The 24,911-nt window shown below is 40.8% G+C and overlaps 1 protein-coding gene across 2 annotated transcripts in view; it reads right to left on the reverse strand.

Annotated features, from left to right (window-relative positions):
• The window catches only part of epc2 (enhancer of polycomb homolog 2 (Drosophila)), a 58,496-nt gene extending 35,329 nt beyond the window's left edge, over positions 1 to 23,167 (reverse strand). The window contains exon 1 of one of the 2 annotated variants that reach the window (XM_041201073.1): positions 22,694 to 23,167. In XM_041201073.1, the coding sequence (XP_041057007.1) occupies positions 22,694 to 22,846 (153 nt within the window). In that variant the 5' untranslated portion in view covers positions 22,847 to 23,167. The remainder of the gene's footprint in view (positions 1 to 22,693) is intronic. The other variant, XM_041201074.1, reaches the window with a different exon arrangement.
• Between the last annotated feature and the right edge of the window lie 1,744 nt (positions 23,168 to 24,911).

Below are 24,911 nucleotides of genomic sequence, written 5' to 3' on the forward strand. Positions count from 1 at the left end.
TATTAGTTAAAAATGGATATTTGGGGGGAAAAAATGACACAGGGAAAGGACAAAAGTTTGTGCCCAAGTTAATTGTTCTTTTAGAGAGGCAGCAAAGGCACACAAAGATGTAAGTGATTCAATATTTGCCAATCCCCTAACCTGTCTACATCCTTATAATTTCCCACATTCTTCTCACCAGATTACAAGCAATTTTGAGGTATTCCCTATGTCCATGTGTAAATAATGTATGGAGTGAGGCTTCTATGAAGACCCTGGGTCGTGCACAAGCTTCGTCCTATCAAATCAGAAAATATCCCCTTAATGCCACTTTTCATCCTTCAGCTATTCCCCCATCTGCAACATAACTTTCCATTCATCCATTTATGACCTTAATATTCAAAGCAAGTCTGCAAACACTTCAAAAGCCCAACTGCAGCAAATCCAGGATATTCCCTTTGCCAATACATCTGATCATTTTTCTCACCGCTTTCCATCCAAGATTCATAATAGCTTCAGCTCTGAAGTCATACGGACATGAAACGTTAACTCTGTTTGTTTCTCCATTGATGCTGCCTGAGAGTTTCCAGCATTTTCTGCTTTTATTTTAATTTCCAGCATCTACAGTATTTTGCTTTTATTTCATAATTTAATGTAAAAATGCAAAATTGTACCTCCATTCCACACCTTTTAACCAGTGTTGGTGGTATTTCTTTTTAAAAAAATGTAATTGAACTTCAAAATATTAAGATCTTATTGAGCCAAAAACTTACTGACAATTGGGCAGAACATACTTTTCCTCAGCTGTATCCAGCATGATTCAGTAACACAATTCAAAATCTGAACTAAACCATAAATCTTCAACAGAACCAAAGTTTATCAGAATGGTGCAAAATTCAGAAGAAATTTGAACGACTACTATCAAGTTTAAACAGAAAAACAACATGGCCATACAAAGCGCTCTCACAGAATCACTATTTCATGTCCTACATTATGCAATAGCATTTCTGGAAGCTATCAGCCAAGCACACCTCCAATCAGAATTCGTTTTTTTTTAAAAAGCCCTCGTTTGTTAAAAACAACTGGCAGGAATCCCATACCAAGTTTTTGTTTTGTTCTACAATCATACACATTTACTACTGGAGCTTTATCTCATGCCAAGTTTGATATTAAAAGCAGATCTAGGAAGGTTTGTGAAAATTTAAGAACCATGCAATTAGGCCTAGCTTTCAAACATTTTTGGATTAGCAAACTCACTGCTGTATTTTATTAAAGTAAGCAATTCACCTAATCAATTTCCATTGCTGTTCTTATCCGAAATAAAAAAACGTTATTAGTTTTACCTCAATTTCTGAAATATGTGATGGTAAGAAGTGGCCAGCAGTGGCAATTCAAGCATTGACAGCAATTTCTGCAGAAATATGATTATCAGCTCATAAGACTTATGTTATTTAGAGTATCAGAAAAGGTACTTCATTGGGGTTATTCTCTGTCAATTAGAAATTTTAAAATTTATGCCAGAAACACAAATGTGAAACTTCCCTGCGTCTCCTGAGATTGTCTTACAGAAGATTCAATCTATCTGAAGAAATCTAAAGCCAAGTTTGCATTTCACACAGCATTGACAGAACCAGGTCTCCTCCAGTTCAAGTACAAATACTTCCCCATCCTCTCCTCCCCTCCCCAATGCCCCCAGTACTTTATCAGTGTCAACTTTCACAACTTGTGTAAAACAATGGTTCAGCCTTGATAACAAATAATGCTAATATACTATTTAGCTACTAGAACATTGTTACAACTGTTCCGTATAACAAAAATGAAACCAATCTTTCTATAAGCGACATTGTAAATCTAATACCATTTTTCAATTGATTATGATTGGATCATATGGGTTTAATAATCTCCCTGATCTGTACTTACCTTCAGTTAATTGGCACAACACAAATTCTTCATTTTGTTTTCTCAAAAGGGAAATAATTAGCAAAGGCATATTTTCTTCAGGATGCCAACCATATTTTGTTGCTATTACAGTAATTAATTCAAGTCCATTAACATGATTGCAAATTATTCCCAAAAAATCTATTAGCACAATAATGATACAAATACTGTTCATGCCTATAGGTGAATAGATGAAAATACTTTCTTATTGCACATTATGTCAGTAACTGCCCACACTCTGGAATTCCCTTCTGCAACAGCTTTATCTCCCTCTCCTCTTTTAAAACCCAACTTTAAACCTACTACTGAATGAGCTTTCAATCTTCATAACAACTTGCAGTCCTTTAACATAGGACAATATCCTATGGTGTAAATCAAACAAAATTTGACACCAAACCACATAAGGAGATATTGAGGGAAGGTGACCCAAAAGTTTGGTTAATGAGGGTCTTAAAAGGAGCAAGAAAGAGAGAGAGAGAGAGAGGGGTGGAGAGGTATATGGAGGGAATTCTAGAGTTCAGAACCTACACTAGGAATGTCTTTGTCTTGATTTACTCATCAGATTTAGCAAATGGATATATAACCATATTGGCCTACAGTTTATCTGTAAGAAGAGGTAAAATCTCCACAAAATTCTAGTGGACCTGGTGATAATTTGGTACAAAATGGGGAAATCTCAATACTGTACAACAGCACTGGGGATAAGCAGAAGAAAAAGGAAGGGGGAAAACGTGACTTGGACTTGCTGCCACAATGACCTCCTTGGATCCTCCCATTTCTCAATACAAGAATAACTGTTACTTAAAGCTTCTGGTTGTCATTGCAATTACTTATTGCTCACACTGCAAACAATAGGGAAAAATCTGACCTGTCAGAAGTAACTGAAGAAATAACCATTTCTGAAATAAATACAGGACTAGAAAAACAGGACACAGTTGAACTTTGTGAAAATCTGGTCGAATTTCTGTATGAGCAACTTTAGAATTTTTGACAAAATCTAAAATGGTCCTTATAGAAATCACTAGTAACTTCATTTTAATAATGTCAATAAATATTAAATAAACACAAACTTTTGACTTTGGGGTTAACAGGACATTTAAAATTATTTTGTTTGCAGGCTCTATTTATTAGAACACTTCTCTTACAAAGCAAATAAAAATAACAAGTTTTTTTTAACAAAACAATTGCTGAATACTAAATTTCCTGTAACAGCAGTGTGCTCTGTGATGTTACCCTTTTGCATGTTTTCACGATCTTTAGGAACAATTAATACAAGAAATGAGTACTAACCAATTGCAAAGCAATTTCATGGTAAAATATCTGGCTGCATAGTTAAACAATATAATTTTTATGAACGTGCACAAATGGAAGTAAACAGCAAGCTGAGCAGTAGCCCTGCAGCCAGTCTCATTAATAATCAGCCCCAAATTTTCTAATGTCTCAAAACACTATCAATATACCCTAGCTATGAATCTATTTCTCTATATACTCTCCTGACCAGATATTATTTCCCTTTAACAGACTGCAATTGACAATTACCTTTGATGTTCTCCATTATGCAGTTAGTACATACAATAGGATATTAACATACAGCACAATTTAAAAGTCCAAAACAAAAGGGAAGAGCTGAAAATGCTGGCAACATCTATTAATCTGCATATTTTCTTGACAGTTGCTCACAGACTGCTGTTTTTTTCCCTTTATTGTAATCTTACATTTTATACTAGAATTAAAAGCACATCTCTGAGGAGACTCCACAATTCTAGTAATGCAAACTAATGTTTTCCACCCCTGCTGTATATGGTCTATATTAGAACCGATTCAAGGCTATTGCTCTCCATTTTCTCCATTTCTTCTAAGATCATACAGTAAATATAGGCAAGTTTGCTAATACTGATTGGTTTGATCATCAACAATTCAGGTTGATATTTTTATGTACCAATCTATCCTCCTTTCTTCCCTTGTGGCAGTCTGCACTTTCGAGTGGCAACGTGAGAATTCATATCAGAGACTCTGCATACACTTTGGTTCTACCAACATGCTGCACTATGACACCAGTTCCCAGCTAACTCATTACTCTTGATCGTCTAGAAAAATCTAATTTGTAGATGAAATTACACATTCCTCCCATTTTAATTAGCTAACCGTTTCAGATTTTTGAGTACACCAATTGCCACCATACTCTTATATCATATGACAATTGGCTCATTAGTATATTCGGTAATTATGCACGCACATCAAAGAGGGATGAGAAAACAATATAGGTTGAATAATTTCAGTTTGCAAATATTTTTAATTCATTCAACCAAATTGTTTTTTTGTATTGTACTCAATTCCAAAATATGAATTAAGAGCAGCACTGAATTCAGCATCAAAAAGTACAAGTATTTACTTAAGACCCACAATACCTTAAGGATATAGCTAACATATGGTTAGGCACCAAAACTGGTTGGTTACCACTATTCAATACATGCAACTGAAGTTCAGCAAGCAATGGTTGATGAGCGACAGCTGTAACCTAAGCTGCTTTGAAGCATCTCCAAGCATCCCATTAGAGGATACTAGTCGAGCTTAGCACTGTTTATGGTAAGCAGAATGGTATGCTGTTCTGTTACAAGAGCTTTATATCAGTAACGTCCTGCGTATTAATTATATCAATTACTAAAGTGCAACTTTGTGTAAAAACATCCCTATTAGGCCACAAAGTCAAACTGTTAAGTGTGCACACCTTCGAGTCAATCTGTTGGAAAATTTACTGATTGGCAAGTGTTTGAAAAGTTTCAGCTCCAGGGCGAACAATCAGCACAAAAATGACCTTTAAAAACACTCTTGGACGGTCAACTAAAGTACGTCAGATACGCATTGATACGATAATTAATTATGCACGCACAGGGAGGTGGAAAGAGAAAATAATATACCATTGAATAATTTCAGTTTGCAATTCTTTTTGATTCACTTAACCAAACTGCTTTTCTTTTGAACTTGTCTCCAAAGTATGAATTAACAGCAGCACTGAATTCAGCATCAAAAAAGTTCAAGTATTTATTTAAGAACCATAATACCTTAAGGATGTAGCTAACATAGTATTTAAAAAAAATTATGCCTGTCATAGTGATTGAGGTTTCAGTCATTCCCATATCTATTCATTACTGAGTAACTGTTGAAATATGCAATACAATTAAAAATGTCAAACCAAACCTACTTTCATGCAATCAATTTTTTTTTCTCTCCTGAAGCTGAAGGTACATGCTGGGTACAAAGACCTTAGGATGACTTAGCTACTGACCCTCACCATATGCAAATAAAAGTGGTTGATGCTCACTATATCTCTAACTCATAAGTCAATAATCAAGACTAGGGTGCCGGAACACGTTGAAAATTTTTCAGCCAATCGGAGAGCCAACCTAGATTTGTTGAAAGGAGAGGTCATGCCTGACAAACGTGACTGAATATTTTGAAGATCTGATTGAAATAATGGACAGGACCATGTCTATGGATGTTAATTATATGGACTTCCAGAAGGCATTTGTTAAGGTCAAAGCTAAAGTTGAAGCTCATGCAAGGAAAATTATTGATCTGGTTAGGTAATTGACCGAGTAGGAGAGAGAGTAGGATAAAGGACAGATCTTCTAATTTTCAAGGTGTGACAAGAATCTGTGTTGGGGCCTCAACTATTCATTGTATTCATTAACAACTTAGATGGTGGGACAGAAAGCTACTTTTTAGGATATGGGCATCACTGGCTAGGCCAGCATTTATTGCCCATCCCTAGTTGCCCTCGAGGTGGTGGTGGTGAGCTGCCTTCTTGAATCACTGCAGTTCATGTGGCATAGGTACACCAACAGTGCTGTTAGGGAGGGAATTCCAGGATTGTGACCCAGCGACAGTAAAAGAATGGCGATATGGTTCCAACTCAGGATGGTGCGTGACTTGGAAAGCAACTTGCAAGGTGCCGTCTAAGGAGCCTTGATGAGTTCCTGCAGCGCATATCGCGGATGGTACACACTGCCACATTAATACTAGTGTTACAATAGTCAAGCCTAGAGGTAATAAAGGCACATATAAGAATGTCATCAACCTCAGACTGTTGTGAAGGAGCTAGATGAAGTCAGTGACTAGGGAACAGTTTGTGGCAGGAAGCTTGGACCATGACTCCATGGGAACCTTTTATACGCACGTATACGCACACGCATGCGCACACACACACACACACACACACCACATGTGTGCAAACACGTGAGCAGATCGGAACTTCGATTCATGGTATTATACGAAAAGTCACATTATCAACAGTGCAGCACTCCGTCAGTCCGGAACTGCCCTTTCAGAACATAAACACGTCTCTGAAAAGGGGTTTGACTCACTACTTCTGATTCAAAAGGGCAAGAATGCCATTGCAGATAAATGTTAAGCCAGTTTTTCTGTCCTGCAGTGATTAATCAGCATAAGTTCTGACTAATAATTATAATCCAAGTGTTAAAAAACACTTACTCTGACCAAAAAAGTAGGGTGTTGATTATTCAGGCACATTCATGGCCAAATACATAACCATAAGACATAGGAGCAGAAGTAGGCCATTCAGTCCATCTTCAGTCTGCTTCACTATTCAATGAGATCATGGCTGATCTGATAACCCTCAACTCCACTTTCCTGCCTTTTCCCTATAACCCTTGATTCCCTTACTGATTATTGCTCTGTGTAATGGTGTGCATCATTCCCTTCCATGACTGCTGTGAATAATTCCTTGTAACCATTCCCTGTACGACTAACCTGTGCATTTCTGTGTACCACTGCTCCATTCCACTGGCAAATGCAGTGCCCTGTACTACTACTCCTTTCCACTTTCCTGTACTATTACCAACAGCAGTGCCTTTTACCTTACCATCCTTCCATTGCCATGAGTCTTGTACTAATCTCTTTGCAGTGTCTTGTATATTATACTGTATCTGTATTCTTGCTCTGAACTATTGTCCTATGCGATGTTTTGGAATTTTCAAATTACATCTTTCTTTATTCTAGAACTTGCCTTGCTCCATTGGATTTGTCTCACTGTTGGTAGAGAACAAGAAATTCTCTAGTAAATTTTGGTACATCATCCATGACACTTAAATAATGGTTTTATGCATAAAAATAATTATCACAACTGTCAAATTTGTATATTTCATCATTCAGAATTTTACATCATTCTTGTTCTTCGTGGTGGAGCCTCAATCGTGCTACTTCTCTCACCAAATGTTTTCTTGCCTGTAAACTTACTACAAATATAGGAGGGAATCCGCTAAGTTAATGGGGGGGGGGGGGGGGGCATAGGAATAAAGACCTAGGGTTTCACTTTCACAGATCTTTGACAGGTGGCAGGACAAGTTGATATGGCTATTAAAAAAGAGGGGCAGTGAGAACAAAAGTAAGAGAAGTTATGCTAAACCTTTATAAATTACTGGTCAGCTGAAATAGTGTGTCCAATTCTAGGCACTATGCCTGAGGAAGGATGTCAAGACCTTGGAGAGGTTACAAAGGAGATTTACTGGAACTGCCCCAGAGAGAGTTCAGTTATGTGGCAAAATTAGAGAAGCTAAGATTGTTCTTCTTAGAGCAGGAAAAGTTCAAAGGAGATTTAATAACAACTTTCAAATTATGAAAGCTCTTGGTAAGGGTACATAAGGAGAAACTGTTTTCATTGACAAGAGGTTCAGTAATCAGAAATAAGGCAATTGGCAAAAGAACCAGAGGAGAATTTTATTTTTAAATGCAGAAAGTGATCCAGAACGCACTGTTTGAAAGGATGGTGGAAGCAAATTCAATAGTAACTTTTAAAAGGGAAGTGGATAAACACTTGAAAAGGAAAAGTTTCCAGATTTATAGAAAAAAGGGAGTGGGACTAATTGAAGGGCTGGCATGGGCACTATGGGTAGAATTGCCTCTTTTTGTGCTTTATGATTCTACTTTGGAAAGGGCAGTGAAACAAGTTTTAGATAGTTGCAGCTGAAGAGCTAGCACAGTAACCTAAAACTCATCCTGTGAGCTGTACTTTCTATAGTTGTATGAAAAATGACAAGATACATGTCTTGTGCTTTGGTGTGAGACTTTATTGATGTGTCTGACTAATTTTATCAGCCAATCTACTAGATTAGGTACAGCAAAATGGGGTTGGACGGTCTGATTTCCTAAAATTTGAGAAAAATCTGCAATCACTGATGTGGGTCAATACCACCATACCTCAAGAGCAAATGATACTCACTTTATTGACTCATTCCCAATTTTACTCCAGAATACTTTTATTTTGAGAGTCTGGAAAAGGAATAAATGTCTTGAGATTAAAATATTGAACTAGGAAAACTTAAGTGTTTTTAAATGTTGGCATCTAAATTATAAAAGTTACAAGCAGGGAAATAAATTCCAAAAGATTACAGGAAGGTGACATAACTTCTAAAATACAGGAGAATCTGAGAGGTAGTATCCTTTATTTGGAAGTTGTGCTTAAAGGAAACAGAGGGCTAAATTCTCCCAATGTAGGTTTCTCCTGGATGGTGGGACCATTTTCAGGTTACAGCGGGACAACAGGTACAATCTTCCAGGAAGCATCCAATTGAAACTGCACCTTCAGGATTGCCATCCAATTAGGGACAGTGGGCAGGTAATTCAGCACATGCAACTGCAAGGGCAGACAGCAGCCTTCACTGTGTCTGCAGTGAGACTGCTGCTGAGGTCAATAGGACGAAAGGAGCAAAACGATTAGAGGAAATAGCAGTCACTACTTCACCCTGAGTACTTTCCGTCACAAGTTTCTAAGAGGCAATCGTACAATCGCACGCCTCTGCCTGAGGATGACCTCTGGCTTGCCAATTTCCACCTTTAACATGCAGATTGCATATATATTCATGGCACTCTGTCTTCTCACTGTGCACTTGCCTCCTGTGAGTTGACGAACAGCAAACACTGCAGGGGTTCCATGCGCCACTGGTAAAATTCCAAATACTGGCTAATTGCTTCATTAACGACCTCAACTGGCTTCCCGCCACTGCAGGTTGCCATCAGCGCAAAGAAGCCACCTCTGGGAAAAAGGAGACAGGAACACACCCCCCAAGGGCCTGGTAAAGCTCCCCCTATGATTAGGTATGAATTGAAGAAAAAGTGCAGAAAATATTTCAAAAGGATTCTGGGTTTGTAAAAACATTAGTAAACAAAGACCATCTGGAATTCAAATGTAAAGTGAAACAACTGTTGACAATTCAGTTTAACATATGTCAAAGATATCGATGGCCCAGATTTTGCTGCCAAAATAACTACAAATGAAATCCACGTCATTACTGTGGAAATCATGCAGCAACTTGTGAAGAATTGCGAATCATCACAATTTGTGCCGCTACACTGTTAACCTTGCCAAAAAGCTCTCAACCTCCCCAAGCTTCAAGAAACTGTTACATTTACACATTTTTCAATTAAACTTGTCAATGTCACTCAATGACCCAGGAAAGGGATAAAACCAGTGTCTCAGTCCTGCAGTTTAACATTAAATCATTTAAGATTTTAATATTAAATTTTTAAAAAACTATTTTTGTCTTTTTCTCTTAATCCAAATCTTTAGTCCCCTATTTCTCCTACTGAACCAAATGACTAATTCACCCTATTTCCTGCACTGTTGTTCCCATTACTTTCTCAATCCTTAAAGCTGATTGGCTACGTGGATAAACCATTGGTCCAGTCGTTCCCCAAGATCCCAGATGTCCTCTTCTCATGCGGTTATCAGCTTGCACTCCCAGAAACTTATAAGGCAAAAATTCTCAGCTGAAGGGCGAGAGAAAGTCTGACTAATGAGGCACACCTCAAGATAATTATTAAATGGGAGGCTGCATAGTGATTGTCAGTCAAAAAGATAAGAGTTGGCAACAGTATTTAGAAAGTCTTGAAAATGAAATTCAAATTGTATCCCACAACCCCAATACATCACTGCCCTGAAATAGCTTGTTTCCAACTTTAAAAGTTATCTCATTTTGCACTGATGGTTCATTGAGCTTTTATGACTGCAGTACTTGCCAATACAAATCCCAACTCTATGTGTCTGCCAGTGATTAACAATAAACAATATCACTGAAAATGCAACTTAAAATACAATGCAATTTATCTGTGATGAGAAATTTCTAACAGTAGTAAACTTTAAATTTGGTAAACATCTTTATAGTATTAATGACAAAAAAATGCACACAGCTCTTTAGTTCCACAAGCATTTCCTGAAACATTGTTAATCGGGTGACAACATACAAATTCTGATGAAATATTAACTGTTTCTCTCTCCACAGATGCTGTCTGATCCGAGTATTTCCAGCATTTTCTGTTTTAAGTGACAGAAGTGTACAGCGATAAAGTTCAGAATTTCCAAATCAATGCATTACTGGTCTCAACCATTCCAATAAGGAACTCGTGAAAAAAAAGAGGGGGCTGGGGGAAAAGTGACCATTGATTGTTCCTCAAAAATGCTAAGACATAGAGCAGTACTGGGAGAGAGTCATCATGTACACTCCACTAAAGATGATGCAAGGGACATGGAACTATCAGAAGTGTATTTTTTTTAAAGTCTGTTTGTTTAAAATTGGCTACAGAATGAAAAACAAATGTATCTGTATAAACTATTCATAATAAAACTTTAAACTAAACTAATCAATGTACATGTACTAGCTGATCTTCCAGGACCTGGCTCAATTTGAGCCAGAAGCTAGGTACTCAACTCTTTTCTGGGATGAAGGACTTACCTTACAAAGAAAGGTTGAACAGGTTGGGCCTATACCCGTTGAAGTTTGGAAGAATGAGAGGTGAACCTATTGAAACATAAGATCCTGAGGGGACTTGATAAGGTAGCTACCAGGAGGATATTTCCACTTGTGGGGGAGGCTAGATGCAGAGGGCACAGCTTAAGAATAAGAGATCTCCTTTTAAGACTGAGATGAGATTTATTTTCCTCTGAGGGTCGTTAGCAGGTGGAATTCTCTTCCAAAGAGAGCAATAGAGGATGGGTCATTGAGTTTATTCAAGGCAGAGTTAGACAGATTTTTGATAGACAAGGGAGTCGAGGATTATTGGAATGGGGTGGGGGGCTGCAGACAGTAGAGTGAGATTGAGATCACAATCAGGTCAGCCATGATTTTATTGAATGGCAGAGGAGGCTCGAAGGACTGAATGACCTATTCCTGCCCCAGACTCCTTTGTTCCTATGGACAAGGAGAGGCATCGGAGATGGAGAGTCATAGAGTCAGGGGTCTAAAGCACAGAAAAGGGCCCTTCGGCCCATCAAGTCTGCGCCGGTCAAACAAGTACCTAACTATTCTAATCCCATTTTCCAGCACTAGGCCCATAGCTTTGTATGCCATGGCATCGCAAGTGCACATCCAAATACTTAAATGTTATGAGGGTTTCTGCCTCTACCACCCTTTCAGACAGCGAGTTCCAGATTCCCACCACCCTCTGGGTGGAAAAATTCTTCCTCACATCCCTTCTAAACCACCTGCCCCTTACCTTAAATCTATGCCCCCTGTTTATTAATCCCGCCACAAGGGGAAAAGTTCCTTCCTCTCTACCCTATCTATGCCCCTCATAATTTTATACACCTTAATCATGTCCCCCCTCTATCTCCACTGCACCAAGGAAAATAACCTCAGTGTATCCAATCTCGCCTCATAATTAAAACCCACCAGCCCCAGGCAACATCCTGGTAAATCTCCTCTGCACTCTCCCTAGTGCAATCACATCCTTCCTATAATGCAGATTCCAGAACTGCACGCAATACTCTAGCTGTGGCCGAACCAATGTTTTATACAGTTCCAGCATAACCACCCGCTCTTATATTCTATGCCTCGGCTAATAAAGGAAAGTATCCCATATGCCTTCTCAACCACCTTATCTACCTGTCCCACTACCTTAAGGGACCGGTGGACATGTACATCAAGGTCCCTCTGATCCTCGGTACTTCCCAGAGTCCTACCATTCATCATGTATTCCCGTGCCTTGTTTGTCTTGCCCAAGTGCAACACCTCACACTTATTCAGATTAAATTCCATTTGCCACTGATCAGCCCATCTGACCAGCCTATTTCCTCCTGTAATCTAAGGCTATCCTCCTCATTATTTACCACCCCACCAATTTTCTTGTCATCTGCGAACTTACTGATCAACCCTCCTACATTCAAGTCTAAATCGTTTATATATACCACAAACAGCAAGGGACCCAACACTGATCCCTGTGGAACCCCAACGAACACAGGCATCCAGTCACAAAAACACCCCTCGACCATCACCCCCTACTTCCTGCCACTCAGCGAATTCTGAATCCAAATTGCCTTGGATCCCATAAGTTCTTACCTTCGTTATCAGTCTCCCATGCGGGACCTTATCAAAAGCCTTGCTGAAGTCCAAGTAAACTACATCAAATGCATTGCCCTCATCTACGCACCTGATCACCTCGTCAAAAAATTCAATCAAATTGGTCAGACATCACCTCCCGTTAACAAAACCACACTGACTGTCCTTGATTAATCCCTGCCTCTCCAACTGTAGATTAATTCTGTGTCTCAGAATTGCTTCCAATAGTTTCCCCACCACTGAGGTTAGACTGACTGGCCTGTAGTTCCCTGGTTTATCCCTTCCTCCTTTCTGGAATAATGGTACCACGTTGGCTGTCCTCCAGTCCTCTGGCACCTTTCCTGTGGCCAGACAGGTATTGAAAATTGCCAGCGCCCCTGTTATCTCCTCCCTTGCCTCAATCAACAGCCTGGGATACATTTCATCCGGGCCTGGAGATTTATCTACTTTTAAGCCTGCCAGACCACTTAGAACCTCCTCCCTTTCTATGCTAATTTCTTTAATTATATCACAGTCCTTCTGTCTGATTTCCATACCCATGTTGTCCCTCTCACTTGTGAACACCGACACAAAGTATTCATTTGGAACCCTACCTACATCTTCCGGCTCCACACACAAATTACCACTATGGTCCTTAATGGGCCCTACTCTTTCCCTAGTTATCCTCTTGCTCTTAATGTACTTGTAAAATAACTTTGGATTTTTCTTTATTTTACCTGCAAATGTCTTTTCATGCTCCTTTTTGTTCTCCTAATTTCCTTTTTAAGTTCCTCCCTACACATTCTATACTCCTCTAGGGCTTCCGCTATTTTGGGCCCAAGGTATCTGCCATAAGCCTCTCTTTTTCTCTTTATTCAATCCTGTATATCCCTTGACATCCACGGTTCCCTGGATTTGTTGACCCCCACCCTTTGTCTTTACTGGAATATGTTGGCCCTGTACTGTCTCTATTTACTTCTTGAATGAGTCCCACTTAGCTAAAGTAGCTGCTCCCAGTCTACTCTGGCCAAATCATATCTGATCTTAATAAAATCGACCCAATTTAGAACTCTGATTTCTGGCCCATCCTTGTCCTTTTCCATAACAACCTTGAATCTAACGGAGCAGACTGGTACAGAAGGTAGAAGTCGCACGGGATCAGAGGTGAGCTGGCAAGATGGATACAGAATTGGCTTGGTCATAGAAAACAGAGGGTAGCAGTGGAAGAGTGCTTTTCTGAATGGAGAGCTGTGACTAGTGGTGTTCCATAGGGATCAGTGCTGGGACCTTTGCTGTTTGTAGTATACGTAAATGATTTAGAGGAAAATGTAACTGGGCTAATTAATTAGTAAGTTTGCAGATGACACTAAGGTTGGAGGAGTTGCAGATAGTGAAGAGGATTGTCAAAGGATACAACGGGATATAGATCAGTTGGAGATTTGGGCGCAGAAATTGCAGATGAAGTTTAATCCAGACAAATGTGAGGTAATGCATTTTGGAAGGTCTAATACGTAGGAATTATACAGTAAATGGCACAACCCTTAAGTGCATCGATGGGCAGAGGGATCTGGGAGTACAGGTTCACAGGTCACTGAAAGTGGCAATACAGGCAGATAAGGTAGTCAGGAAGGCAAAAGACATGCAGCTGTATAGAACCTTGGTCAGGCCACACTTGGAATATTGCGTGCAATTCTGGTTGCCACATTACCAGAAGGATATGGAGGTGTTGGAGAAGGTGCAGAGGTGGTTTACCAGGATGCTGCCTGGTCTGGAGGTTATTAGCTATGAGGAGAGGTTGGGGAAACTCGGATTGTTCTCACTAGAGCGACGGAGATTGAGGGGCGACTTGATAGAAGTTTACAAAATTATGAGTGGCATGGACAGAGTAGATAGTCAGAAGATTTTTCCCAGGGTGGAAGAGTCAATTACATGGGGACATAGATTTAAGGTGAGAGGAGAAAACTTTAGAGATGTGCGGGGCAAGTTTTTTACGCAGAGGGTAGTGAGTGTCTGGAATTCGCTGCCAGAGGAGGTAGTGGAAGCAGGTAACATAGTGCTGTTTTAAGACGCAGCTTGATAAATACATGAATAGGATGGGAATAGAGGGATACGGACCCCGGAAGTGCAAAATGTTTTAGTTTGACAGGCAATATGATTGGTTTAGGCTTGGAGGGCCGAAGGCCCTGTTCCTGTGCTGTACTTTTCTTTGTGCTTCAGGGTTATGATCACTACCTGCAAAATGCTCCCCCACTGATACCTCTATCACTTGCCCGGTTTAATTCCCTAAAATTAAGTCCAGGACCGCCCCCTCTCTTACAGGACCTTCTATGTACAGGCTTAAAAAGCTCCCCTGGATGCATTTTAAGAATTCCACTCCCTCTAAACCAATCACACTATGACTAACCCAGTTAATGTTGGGGTGCCCCACTATTACTACCCTATTATTTTTACACTTCTCTGAAATTTGCCTACCTATCTGCTCTTCTATTTCTGACTGTTTGGGGGCCTATAGTACACTCCCAGCAATGTGATTGCTTCTTTTTTGTTTTTCAGTTCTACCCATGAGGCTTCATTTGAGCAGCCTTCTAAGATGTCATCCCTCCTTACTGATGTAATTGATTCCTTGATCAATATTACGATACCGCCTCCCCTTTTACCGCCTTCCCTGTCTCGCCTGAAGACTCTATATCCTGTAATATTGAGCTGCCAATCCTGCCCCGCTCTCAAACATGTCTCTGTGACAGCAATTACATCATACTTCCATGTGTTAATTTGTGCCCTCAACTCATCTGCCTTATTTGTCAGACTCATTGCATTAAAATAAATACCATCCAACCTTACCAAACTCCTTTGTGCCTTAACTGATCTATAATTTCTACGCCTTCCAGACTCACTTGCTCTCTCTTCTAATTTTGGCTGTGCATCTCCCCCTGCTGAACTTCCTCTCAGGATCCCATCCCTCTGCCAAGTTAGTTTAAACCATCCCCAACAGCACTAACAAACCTCCCCGCAAGGATATTGGTCCCATTCCAGTTCAGGTGCAACCCATCCGCCTTGTACAGGTTCCACCACCCCCAGAAACGGTCTCAATGTACCAGAAATCTAAAGCCCTCCCTCCTGCACCATCTCTCCAGCCATGCATTCATCTGGACTAACTTCCTATTTGTAACTGTAATTGTAATCCTCCCTTCAGTTCCTGCTCTTGTCCAGAAAAGCTACAAGAATCTCAAACCTGTTGGGACAATTACAGGGCATTGTAATGGTGAACGTATTATTCTGATGGCATATTATGGGGTAATTTAGATAATCAGGTTAAAATGGTGATCAAGGACAAAAAAAAGCAGAAGTATCACAGGAAGCAAGTGATAACACTTAAACACTTAATGACACAGGAATTCCACCTTACATGTAAAACTGTTCATATATGAAGTATATAATTTAACAAACATGAAAACAAACAGTATTAATAAATAAACAGTTGAAAACATATGGTCCGGTGGATTTGATACTTCAGAGAGCCAAACTCCCCCAAAGTGGAGATGGCAAGGCCCGAGTGCAACAAGGAACAAGTGCTAACTTGGCAATTTGGTGCAGAGGGGGAAAGAAGGTGATGCCTTTTATACTTTTGCTCAGCCTCCAGTCATAGTTCAAAGACATTAATGAGGTAAGCAGTTAGATGATTCGTGGGTGACTTTTAAGATTTTAACCCTCTAGTTTAAACAGTACTGGATTAAATTTATAGCTTAACTAGTTAAACTACTTAATATAACTATAGTTAACAGCTGATTGATATTTCTAAACTATATAAATAAAACACAATAAAGATGGCAGGGCAGGTGGTGTGTTGGCACTGTAGCATGTGGGGCCTGGTGGCAAACAGATCTGCAGTTACTTGTTTGCAGCTTGAGGATCTTTGGCTCATAGATGATGAGCTGGATTCCCAGCTTCAGACACTGCAAAGCATCAGGGAGGGGTAAAGTTACCTGGACACTTTGTTCCAGGAGGCAGTTCCACTACTTAGGGTAGGTGCTTCTGACTTGGTCTATGGTCAGGGACAGGAGGGTGTTACTGTGACTGAGGCAAGTATGGGGACCCAGAAGGTAGCAATGAAGGAGCCTCAGCCCTGCAATTGTCCAACAGGTTTGAGGTTCTTGTAGCTTTTCTGGATGAGAGCAGGAAGTGCAGAGAGGATGAGCAAACTGACCACAGTACTGTGGTGCAGGGCATCATTCTAGCGGGTGGAGTAAAAAGGAACGTAGTTATAGTAAGTATGGTTAGACAGTATAGTTACGGGGATAGATACAGTTCTCAGCAGCTGACAGTGGAAGTCCTGAAGATTGTGTTGCCTGCCCAATTCCAGGATATCTCCTCCAGGCTGGAGGGGAACTTGAATAGGAGGGGAATGATCCAATTGTCACGGTGCACGTGGATACCAATGACATAGATAGGACTGAGAAAGAGGTTGTTGAAGGAGTACGAGTAGCTAGGGGATAAAATATAAAGCAGGACCACAAAGATAATAATCTCTGGATTACTACCTGAGCCACAAACAAACTGGCTTAGAGTGGATAAGACTAGTTCAGCTGCATGTGTGGTACAAAGATTTATGTAGGAGAAATGGGATTTTGGTTCATGCGGTACTGGCACCAATGCTGGGGGGGGTGGGGAAGGGGGAGCTGTACCATTGGGACGGCCTTCACCTGAACCACACAGAAACCAGTGTCCTGGAAAGTTGTATAACTAGGACTGTAGAGAGAATTTTAAACTAAATAATGGGGGAGGTCAGGGTTCACATTTGAGAGTAAACTAGCCAGGAAAATAAAAATGGATTGTAAGAGCTTTTATAAATATATAAAAAGGAAGAGAGTAGCTAAAGTAAATATTGTTCCCTTATAAGCAGAGACAGGAGAATTTATCATAGGAAATGGCAGGGAAATTGAACTAATATTTATGTCTGTCTTCACAGTAGAAGGCACAAGTTACATAGCTGAAATAGAAAGTAACCAAGGGGCTAATAAGAGTGAGGAAATTAAGGTGATTAATATCAGCAGAAAAAGGTACTGGAGAAACTCAAGGGACTAAAATCAGTCAAATCCCCAGGAACTGACGGCCTACATCCTAGGATTCTAAAGGAGTTACCTGCAGAGATAGCAGATGCGCTGGCTATGATTTTTCAAAATTCCCTAGATGCGGGAACAATTCAAGCAGATTGGAAGTTAGCAAATGTCAAGAAAGGATGGAGAGAGAAGACAGGCCAGTTAGCCCGATATCAGTACTGGAATCTATTATTAAGAAAATCTTAACAATGCACTTAGAAAGCACAGGATGATTAGAACAAGTCAACATGGTTTTACAAAAGGGAAATCATGTTTGATAATTTTTTTTGAAAAGAGGTTTTTCAGAATGTAACTAGTAGGATAAAGGGGAACTAGTGGATGTAGTATACTTTGATTTCCAAAATGCATTCGATAAGGTCCTTAGAAAAGGTTAATATACAAGATAAAGGCTCGTGAAGTTGAGGGTGATTATACTATCATGGATAGAGGATTGGTTAATGGACAGGAAGCAAACAGTAGTGGCAATGATACATTTTCAAGTTGACCAGGTATGACTAATGGAGTGCCAGAAGGATTAGCACTGGGGCCTCTGCTATTTACAATCTATATTAAATCTCAGACAAAGAGACAGAGAGCAATGGTTTAGGTGAAAGTAATATATCCAAGTTTGCTAATGATACAAAGCTAGGTGGTAATGCAAGCTGTGAGACAGACATCACAAGGCTGCAAAGAGATATAGACAGGTTGAGTGAGTGGACAAGGGGGCTAATGGAATATAATGTGGGGAAGTATGAGGTTATTCACTTTTGTCGTTAATAGAAAAGCAGATTTTTTTTTAAAAGCATGATACTTGTAAATGCTGATGTTCAGAGGACTTGGATGTAGTCAAACAAAGAACAAGGAAGTTAGGTACTTGTTTGACCGGCGCAGACTTGATGTGCCGAAGGGCCTTTTTCTGTGCTGTAGACCTCTAAGACTCTTGGCAAAGTTAGCAGCCAGGTACAACATGCAATTAGTAAAACAAATGGCATGTTGACCTCTAGTGCAAGGGGATTGGAGTACAAAAATAAAGAAGTCATGCTACAAGTGTACTGGGCTTTGGTGAGACCACAGCTGGAATACTGTATACAATTTTGGTCTCATATTTAAGGAAGAACATACTTGTATTGGAGGCAGCACAACAAAGGTTCACAAGATTGGTCCCTGTGATGAGAGGGTTGTCCTATGTTGAGTAAATTGGCTCTATATTCTCTGGAATTTAGAAGAATGAGAGGTTATCTCATTGAAACATTCAAATTATGGAGGGGCTTGACAGCATAGACACTGAGATATTGTTTCCCTTGGCTGGAGAGTCTAGAACAAGAGGGCACAGCTTCAGGATAAGGGACTGTTCGTTTGGACTGAGATGAGGAAAAATTACTTCAAAGGATTGTGAATCTTTGGAATTCACGACCTGAGGGTTGTGTATGCGCCATCATTGAATATATTTAAGGCTGTGATGGACAGGTTCTTGGTGTCTCAGGGAATCAAGCAATACGTGGAGTAGGGCAGGAAAGTGGAGTCGAAGCCCATGATCATACTGAATGGCAGAGCAGGCTTCTCCTACACCTATTTCTTATGTTCTTATGTTATGTTGTGACAAACGCTAGTTTTTGACAAACTTGGATAGCAATGGCCTTGCCTTTGGAAGGGGCGGTGATGGGGGTAGAGAGGGGAATGAGAATGGTCACTTTGATGTTGCTCCATCAGTAATATTGTAAAAGCACTGCATGCAGAGGCTCATAGAATACATGTTGTATTATTTGATCAAACAGTCCACAATATTAATTACCATTTGCTTGAATATTCAACCACATATAAATTATTAAACTATTAATGGAAACAGCAAGAAAATTCCCAGCTGTTGATCAGAAATCTGGCAGGGATCTACAGGCAAATTGAGGATGTAAGCAGTAGTTGTGAGGTTCCTCAGGAGGAGTGAGCATACCAACACTGAAAAGGGGGAAAAACTACAAATTCAGAAAAGAATCTCAGCCCATTTGTTGATAAGTACCTTACAATGATGAGGGAATATAATTCCCTCAAGTGAGTGATGAAATGAAGAAAGAATACAAGGGTTAAGGGGTCAGATATTTTTGCATAAAAGTTTAAATATAAGAAATCTCATAAAATGAAACTCAGATGGTAAAGCAAAGGGCTCTAAAGATTTTGTTTGGATAGACCACTTGTTTATGCACAATGAACAGGATCAACCATATAAATAATGCGGCTACAAGAGCAGGTCAGAGGCTGGCAATTCTATGGCAAATAGCTCACCTCCTGGCTGCCCAAAGCCTGTCCACCAGCTACAAGGCACAAGTCAGAAGTGGGATGGAATACTCTCCACTCAGCCTGATGAGTTGCAGTTCCAACAACATTCAAGAGGCTTGACACCATCTAGAACAAAGCAGCCCACTTGACTGGCACCCTATCCACCACCGATGCACAGTGGCAGCAGTGTTTATCATCCACAAGATGCACTGCAGCAACTCACCAAAGCTCCTTCGACAGCACTTCCAAACCAGTGACCTCTACCACCTAGAAGGACAAGGGCAGCAGATGCATGGGAACACCATCAACTGCAAGGTCCCCTCCAAGCCACACACCATCCTGATTTGGAACTACATCGTCGTTCCTTCACTGTCGCTGGGTCAAAATCCTGGAACTCCCTCCCTAACAGCACTGTGGGTGTACCTACACCACCACCTTCTCAGGGGCAATTAGGGATGGGCAACAAATGCTGGCCAAGCCAGTGACTCCCACATCCTGTGAAAGAATAAAAAAAACTATAATGTGCAAAACAGCGAATATGATCCAAAGAATGGAAAAATAATTAGATACACATATATACTAACTAATCATGTGACAAAGAAGTCCAACAAGAAAGTTGATAAAGATGTAGTTGTACAATAGCAGTATTTTTTTTAACAAAGTTGAGATGGACAATGATTTTCTCATTTAAGTAATAACAAATATTTAATTAAAGATTATGCAACAACTGAAGACTTAGAAATAAATATTTTGATGGCAAGTTTTAACACTATATTTTTCTTTTGAGAAATGTATATAAGGCAGGACACCAAGGCTGAGTAATAATATAAATCAGGAATAACAACTTTTTATTTAACTAACACCCTCTGTGATTTTCCAAAAGAAAAATGGAATGTAGGAATTGCTGAACACATACATATGGAAACTAGCTTTTCAGGCCCAGAGTTTCCATTTCCCTACTGATTGGGACACGTATTAGGAAGGCAGATTTTCAGCCCACCCAAGCGAAAAGCTCCTGACAATGGTCAGCATCCTAGCCTCTAGATTATTTACACACAGATTCCCCAATCATCAGGTGGAATCACAATGAAATTTTCTTCCCCATCTTCAGCTTCTGCATTCCAGACTTCAGCTTTCAGAAAAAAAATTCAAATTCTCTCAAAGCTCGTCTAATTGCTGTTCCTTATGTCCAGTATTCAACTGATATGAATACCAGAAAATATAATTATGTATTTTCCTTTTTTCAATGGTGCAACGATCATCAAGCGACACAATATTAGCAGGCATATTCTGCACCACCAGGAGATTAGTAAATATGGGGAGGGCGGGGGCGGTGGGGATGCTCAAACACTTCCTCACTTGACCTACCTCAGATCTACTTGCGGGGGGAAAAAAATCACCTATGGAGCAGGTTTATATCTTTCCAGGTCTCAAATGAGCAGAACTGACAAACCACATTCCCTACATCCATCATGATCCTTCCTTATAAATTTCATAGGATCCAACCGGGTATACGAATTAAATCAGATTCATTTACAGGTACCAAATTTACAGGGATCAAATGATCATTTGAGAGGGTCCAGAGGAGGTTCACAAGAATGATCCCAGGAATGAAAGGTTTAACATGAGGAACGTTTGAGGACTCTGGGTCTATATTCGATGGAGTTAGAAAGATATGGGGGGATCTGATTGAAACTTACAGAATACTGAAAGGCCTGGATAGAGTGGACGTGGGGAAGATGTTTCCATTAGGAGAGACTAGGGCCCGAGGGCACAGCCTCAGAGTAAAGGGAAGACCTTTTAGAACAGAGATGAGGAGAAACTTCTTTAGCCGGAGTGGTGAATCTATGGAATTCATTGCCACAGAAGGCTGTGGAGGCCAGGTCATTGAGTGTATTTAAGACTGAGGTTGGTAGGTTCTTGATTGGTAAGGGGATCAAAGGTTACAGGGAGAAGGCAGGAGAATGGGGTTGAGAAAATTATCAGCCATGATTGAATGGTGGAGCAGACTTGATGGGCCGAATGGCCTAATTTCTGCTCCTATGTCTTTTGGTCTTACACCAGTGTGGTCCCATTAGCCAGCCCGTATATGATTTTTCAGTACAGCACCATTAAATGTCGTGTTTCATCTAATTCACACCACTACATAGGATAATTAGTGCGGGCAAGAATTTAATGGCAATTTCTAAGCACGTAAGGTAAATCATTCTTCCGTGAGCAGTATGTCATCTTTACTCCAGAAATATTACATCCCTTAAAAAGTGTCACTGATTACCCCAGCAATCTTCAAACCCATATTAAAATACTGATACTGACCCCCAATAAAGGTTAGGATTATTCAAGTTAAATTTGCATTGAAGTTTTATTTGCATAAAATGTAAATAACACATGGGCTTGGATCATTCTACAAAAACGTAAGCTGCTGCGTCTGCAACACGGAATCAAAGGTATCAGTTCCAGAAATGTTGACAAGTGCTAAAATTATGTTCAAGCCATCAGCGTTTTGTTAACTTAAAAAAAACAAGCAATCCCTTTTTCTCCCTCGGAACACGAGGAGCAGCCAAGCAATGGAACCTGTCATACAAACTACCGGCGCACGGAGTTCACTGTTTATCTCGGCACTGGACAGCACGAGCTGTGCATCACTCGCCTGCATCCAATCAGCGGCCAGGATCTCCCCGGGAGTACAGATTGACAGGGACTCTTGGCCAATCGGATGGAGGAAGGGGCGGGACGTTTTCAAAAAGCCGGACTAAAACCGTCAAAAGCACCAGATCGCAGGAGGACGGTTACGGTGACATGTTCGGGAAAAAAAAAGTTCTTGCTTTCTGTTTTCTAATTTTAAAAAAATCTTAATTGTTTCGGTCGACATAAAAAAATTATATATAATTTAAAGTCTTCATTAATTTAAAAAAAAGTTGAGTTCACGGTTTCAAATCCCGCGCCAAAACGCCCTTTGGCTGGAAAGGACAACAATGGCGGCTGGAGCCGTAGCTTGCGCAGTGAGTACAGCGCCAGCGGCCGCCACTTCTCCCTCTCTCCCCGCCCCCCCGGCCCACCCACCCCCCCTCTCTCACTCACCGACTCCTCTTCTTTCTCCATACCGGTCGGCATCTGCGGCACGGCCCTATTGATGGAGACGCAATCCTGAAGATCCGGCAGATCCTTCGCCCGGTAAATGGGGAGCGGCTTGGCGGCGTCCAGCGCCCGCGCTCGGAACGAGAGTTTACTCATGGTGCTGCGCGGAGGCCGGGAGAGGAATTTTAACCCCCGAAAATAAAATCCCCAATTATCGCCGCGAGGTTACTGCACACACCGCGCAGAAAAAGGAGCGGACCTCACTGGCACAAAGATGGCGTTTTAGACCAGTCTTAAATCGGCGGCGGGACGCCCGGAGCCGCTCATGGATGCGAGTTAAGGAGTCCGTCCCCTGGGTGGATAGGGCGCTCCTCGAAATGCCCCTCATGCCGACCGAGCCGAGCCCGAGAAACCGAAATTTGGCCGTCGGTCCGCGACATGCGCCACGGCAAACATGGCGGACATTAAAGCAGCAATCCCAGGGAGCCGCGCGCGCGCTTCCAGAACGTGGGGGGAGGGGTTGCGCGCGCACCATCATAACCCAGTCAAGTGCAAGATTCAGTCTGCTTAATGCAAACACACACAACACAAAACGCCTTGCAGATTAGCTTGTCTACCTCGTTTCTGAACATTCTCCTAATTTATGCCGTTTGCATACTCTTCCTTTAAATTAAATTCTGCGCATCCGGCAATGCTCCGTGGCAACCCGGGGATTCGGTCAAGCAGCCTTGGCTATCCAGTAAATTTTTCCCACTTTTCAGGTCTGCAGCATATCGATGAGTGAGCTTCTCGTCCTCATAAATGTTTCCTTAAGTGGAAGTTCGCCCTGCTTTAGAGGCTTGAAGACCACATGTTAAAGGAAAGTAAGTCGTACAGCTGCCAAATCCTTGTTTTATAATGTAATCTTTGCTAGACTTATCAACACCTATGGGGGGGAGGGGGGGGGGGGGAGGGGGGGGGATGCACAGAGCTCAATCTCTTTAAATGAGCATGTAATACATATCATTCTTTGTAAATTAACTGCCCCCAGCCTTCTGATTATGTTGCCAGCCCTGCGCCTCAAGAACTCATTTAAGACAAATGAAATATCTTTATTTTCAATAATTATAAAGTAGGTTTCATTTGGAAACCATTGTGATTGTCACTTGTATTGTTTGGATTGATCATTCCTCACTACAATCTTCTTTATCACCATCAATATTAATCTTATCATTACAACATCACCTTCCCCTGCCTAACTATTCATGAATAAACTAAAGAAAACTATTCTCTTCAAATCACAATAGAATATCAAAATTTTAAAATAAAGTTTACTTTCCAAACATAGCTATCAAAATCAGGCAAATATAGATATTTATGAAGAGATTGAATTGGATTGTTTCAAAGTTGTTAATTTCCCAGTCATCACAATATCAATTTTGGTACTGCCAAGCAGGGATAGTAGTAGCATAGTGGTGATGTTACTGGACTAGTAAACCAGAGACCTGGACTAATACTCTGGAGGCAAAAATTCAAATCCCAGTGTGGCAGCCGGGGAGCTTAAATTCAATTAATAAATCTGGATTACAATACTAACCTCATTAATAATGATCATGAAATTACTAATATAAAAACCCATCTGATTCACTAATGCCCTTCAGGAAAGAAAATCTGCCATTACTCCAGATGCACAACAGTGTGATTTACTCTTAATTGTCCTCTGAAATGGCCTAGCGTGCCACTCAGTTTAACAAACTGCTTGGAAAAAATGAGCCCAACATTGCCCTCATCCTAATATAAAAACAAAAAAACTGCGGATGCTGGAAATCCAAAACAAAAACAGAATTACCTGGAAAAACTCAGCAGGTCTGTCGCATCGGCGGAGAAGAAAAGAGTTGACGTTTCGAGTTGAAGGGTCATGAGGACTCGAAACGTCAACTCTTCTCCGCCGATGCTGCCAGACCTGCTGAGTTTTTCCAGGTAATTCTGTTTTTGTATTGCCCTTATCCTGATGGCCACCTTTATGTGTGGCTGCATCAAGCTGGGTGTAGACCCTCTATGCAAACACCAAGTATCACTGCATGCTGAGGTTCTACCTGTCCCTGGTGTTGCGTAGGATGGGTCTGGCCACGCTGCCGTGGAATGCTCCAAGTAGTTGGACCTGTCCCTCATGGAAAAATTTATGCAGAGAAACACCTTTGACCACAAGTCCATCAGGCAGTGGTCGGCACGTAACGTCTTA

The sequence above is a fragment of the Carcharodon carcharias genome, chromosome 12, assembly GCF_017639515.1.
Source record: "Carcharodon carcharias isolate sCarCar2 chromosome 12, sCarCar2.pri, whole genome shotgun sequence".
Classification (NCBI taxonomy): Eukaryota; Metazoa; Chordata; class Chondrichthyes; order Lamniformes; family Lamnidae; genus Carcharodon; species Carcharodon carcharias.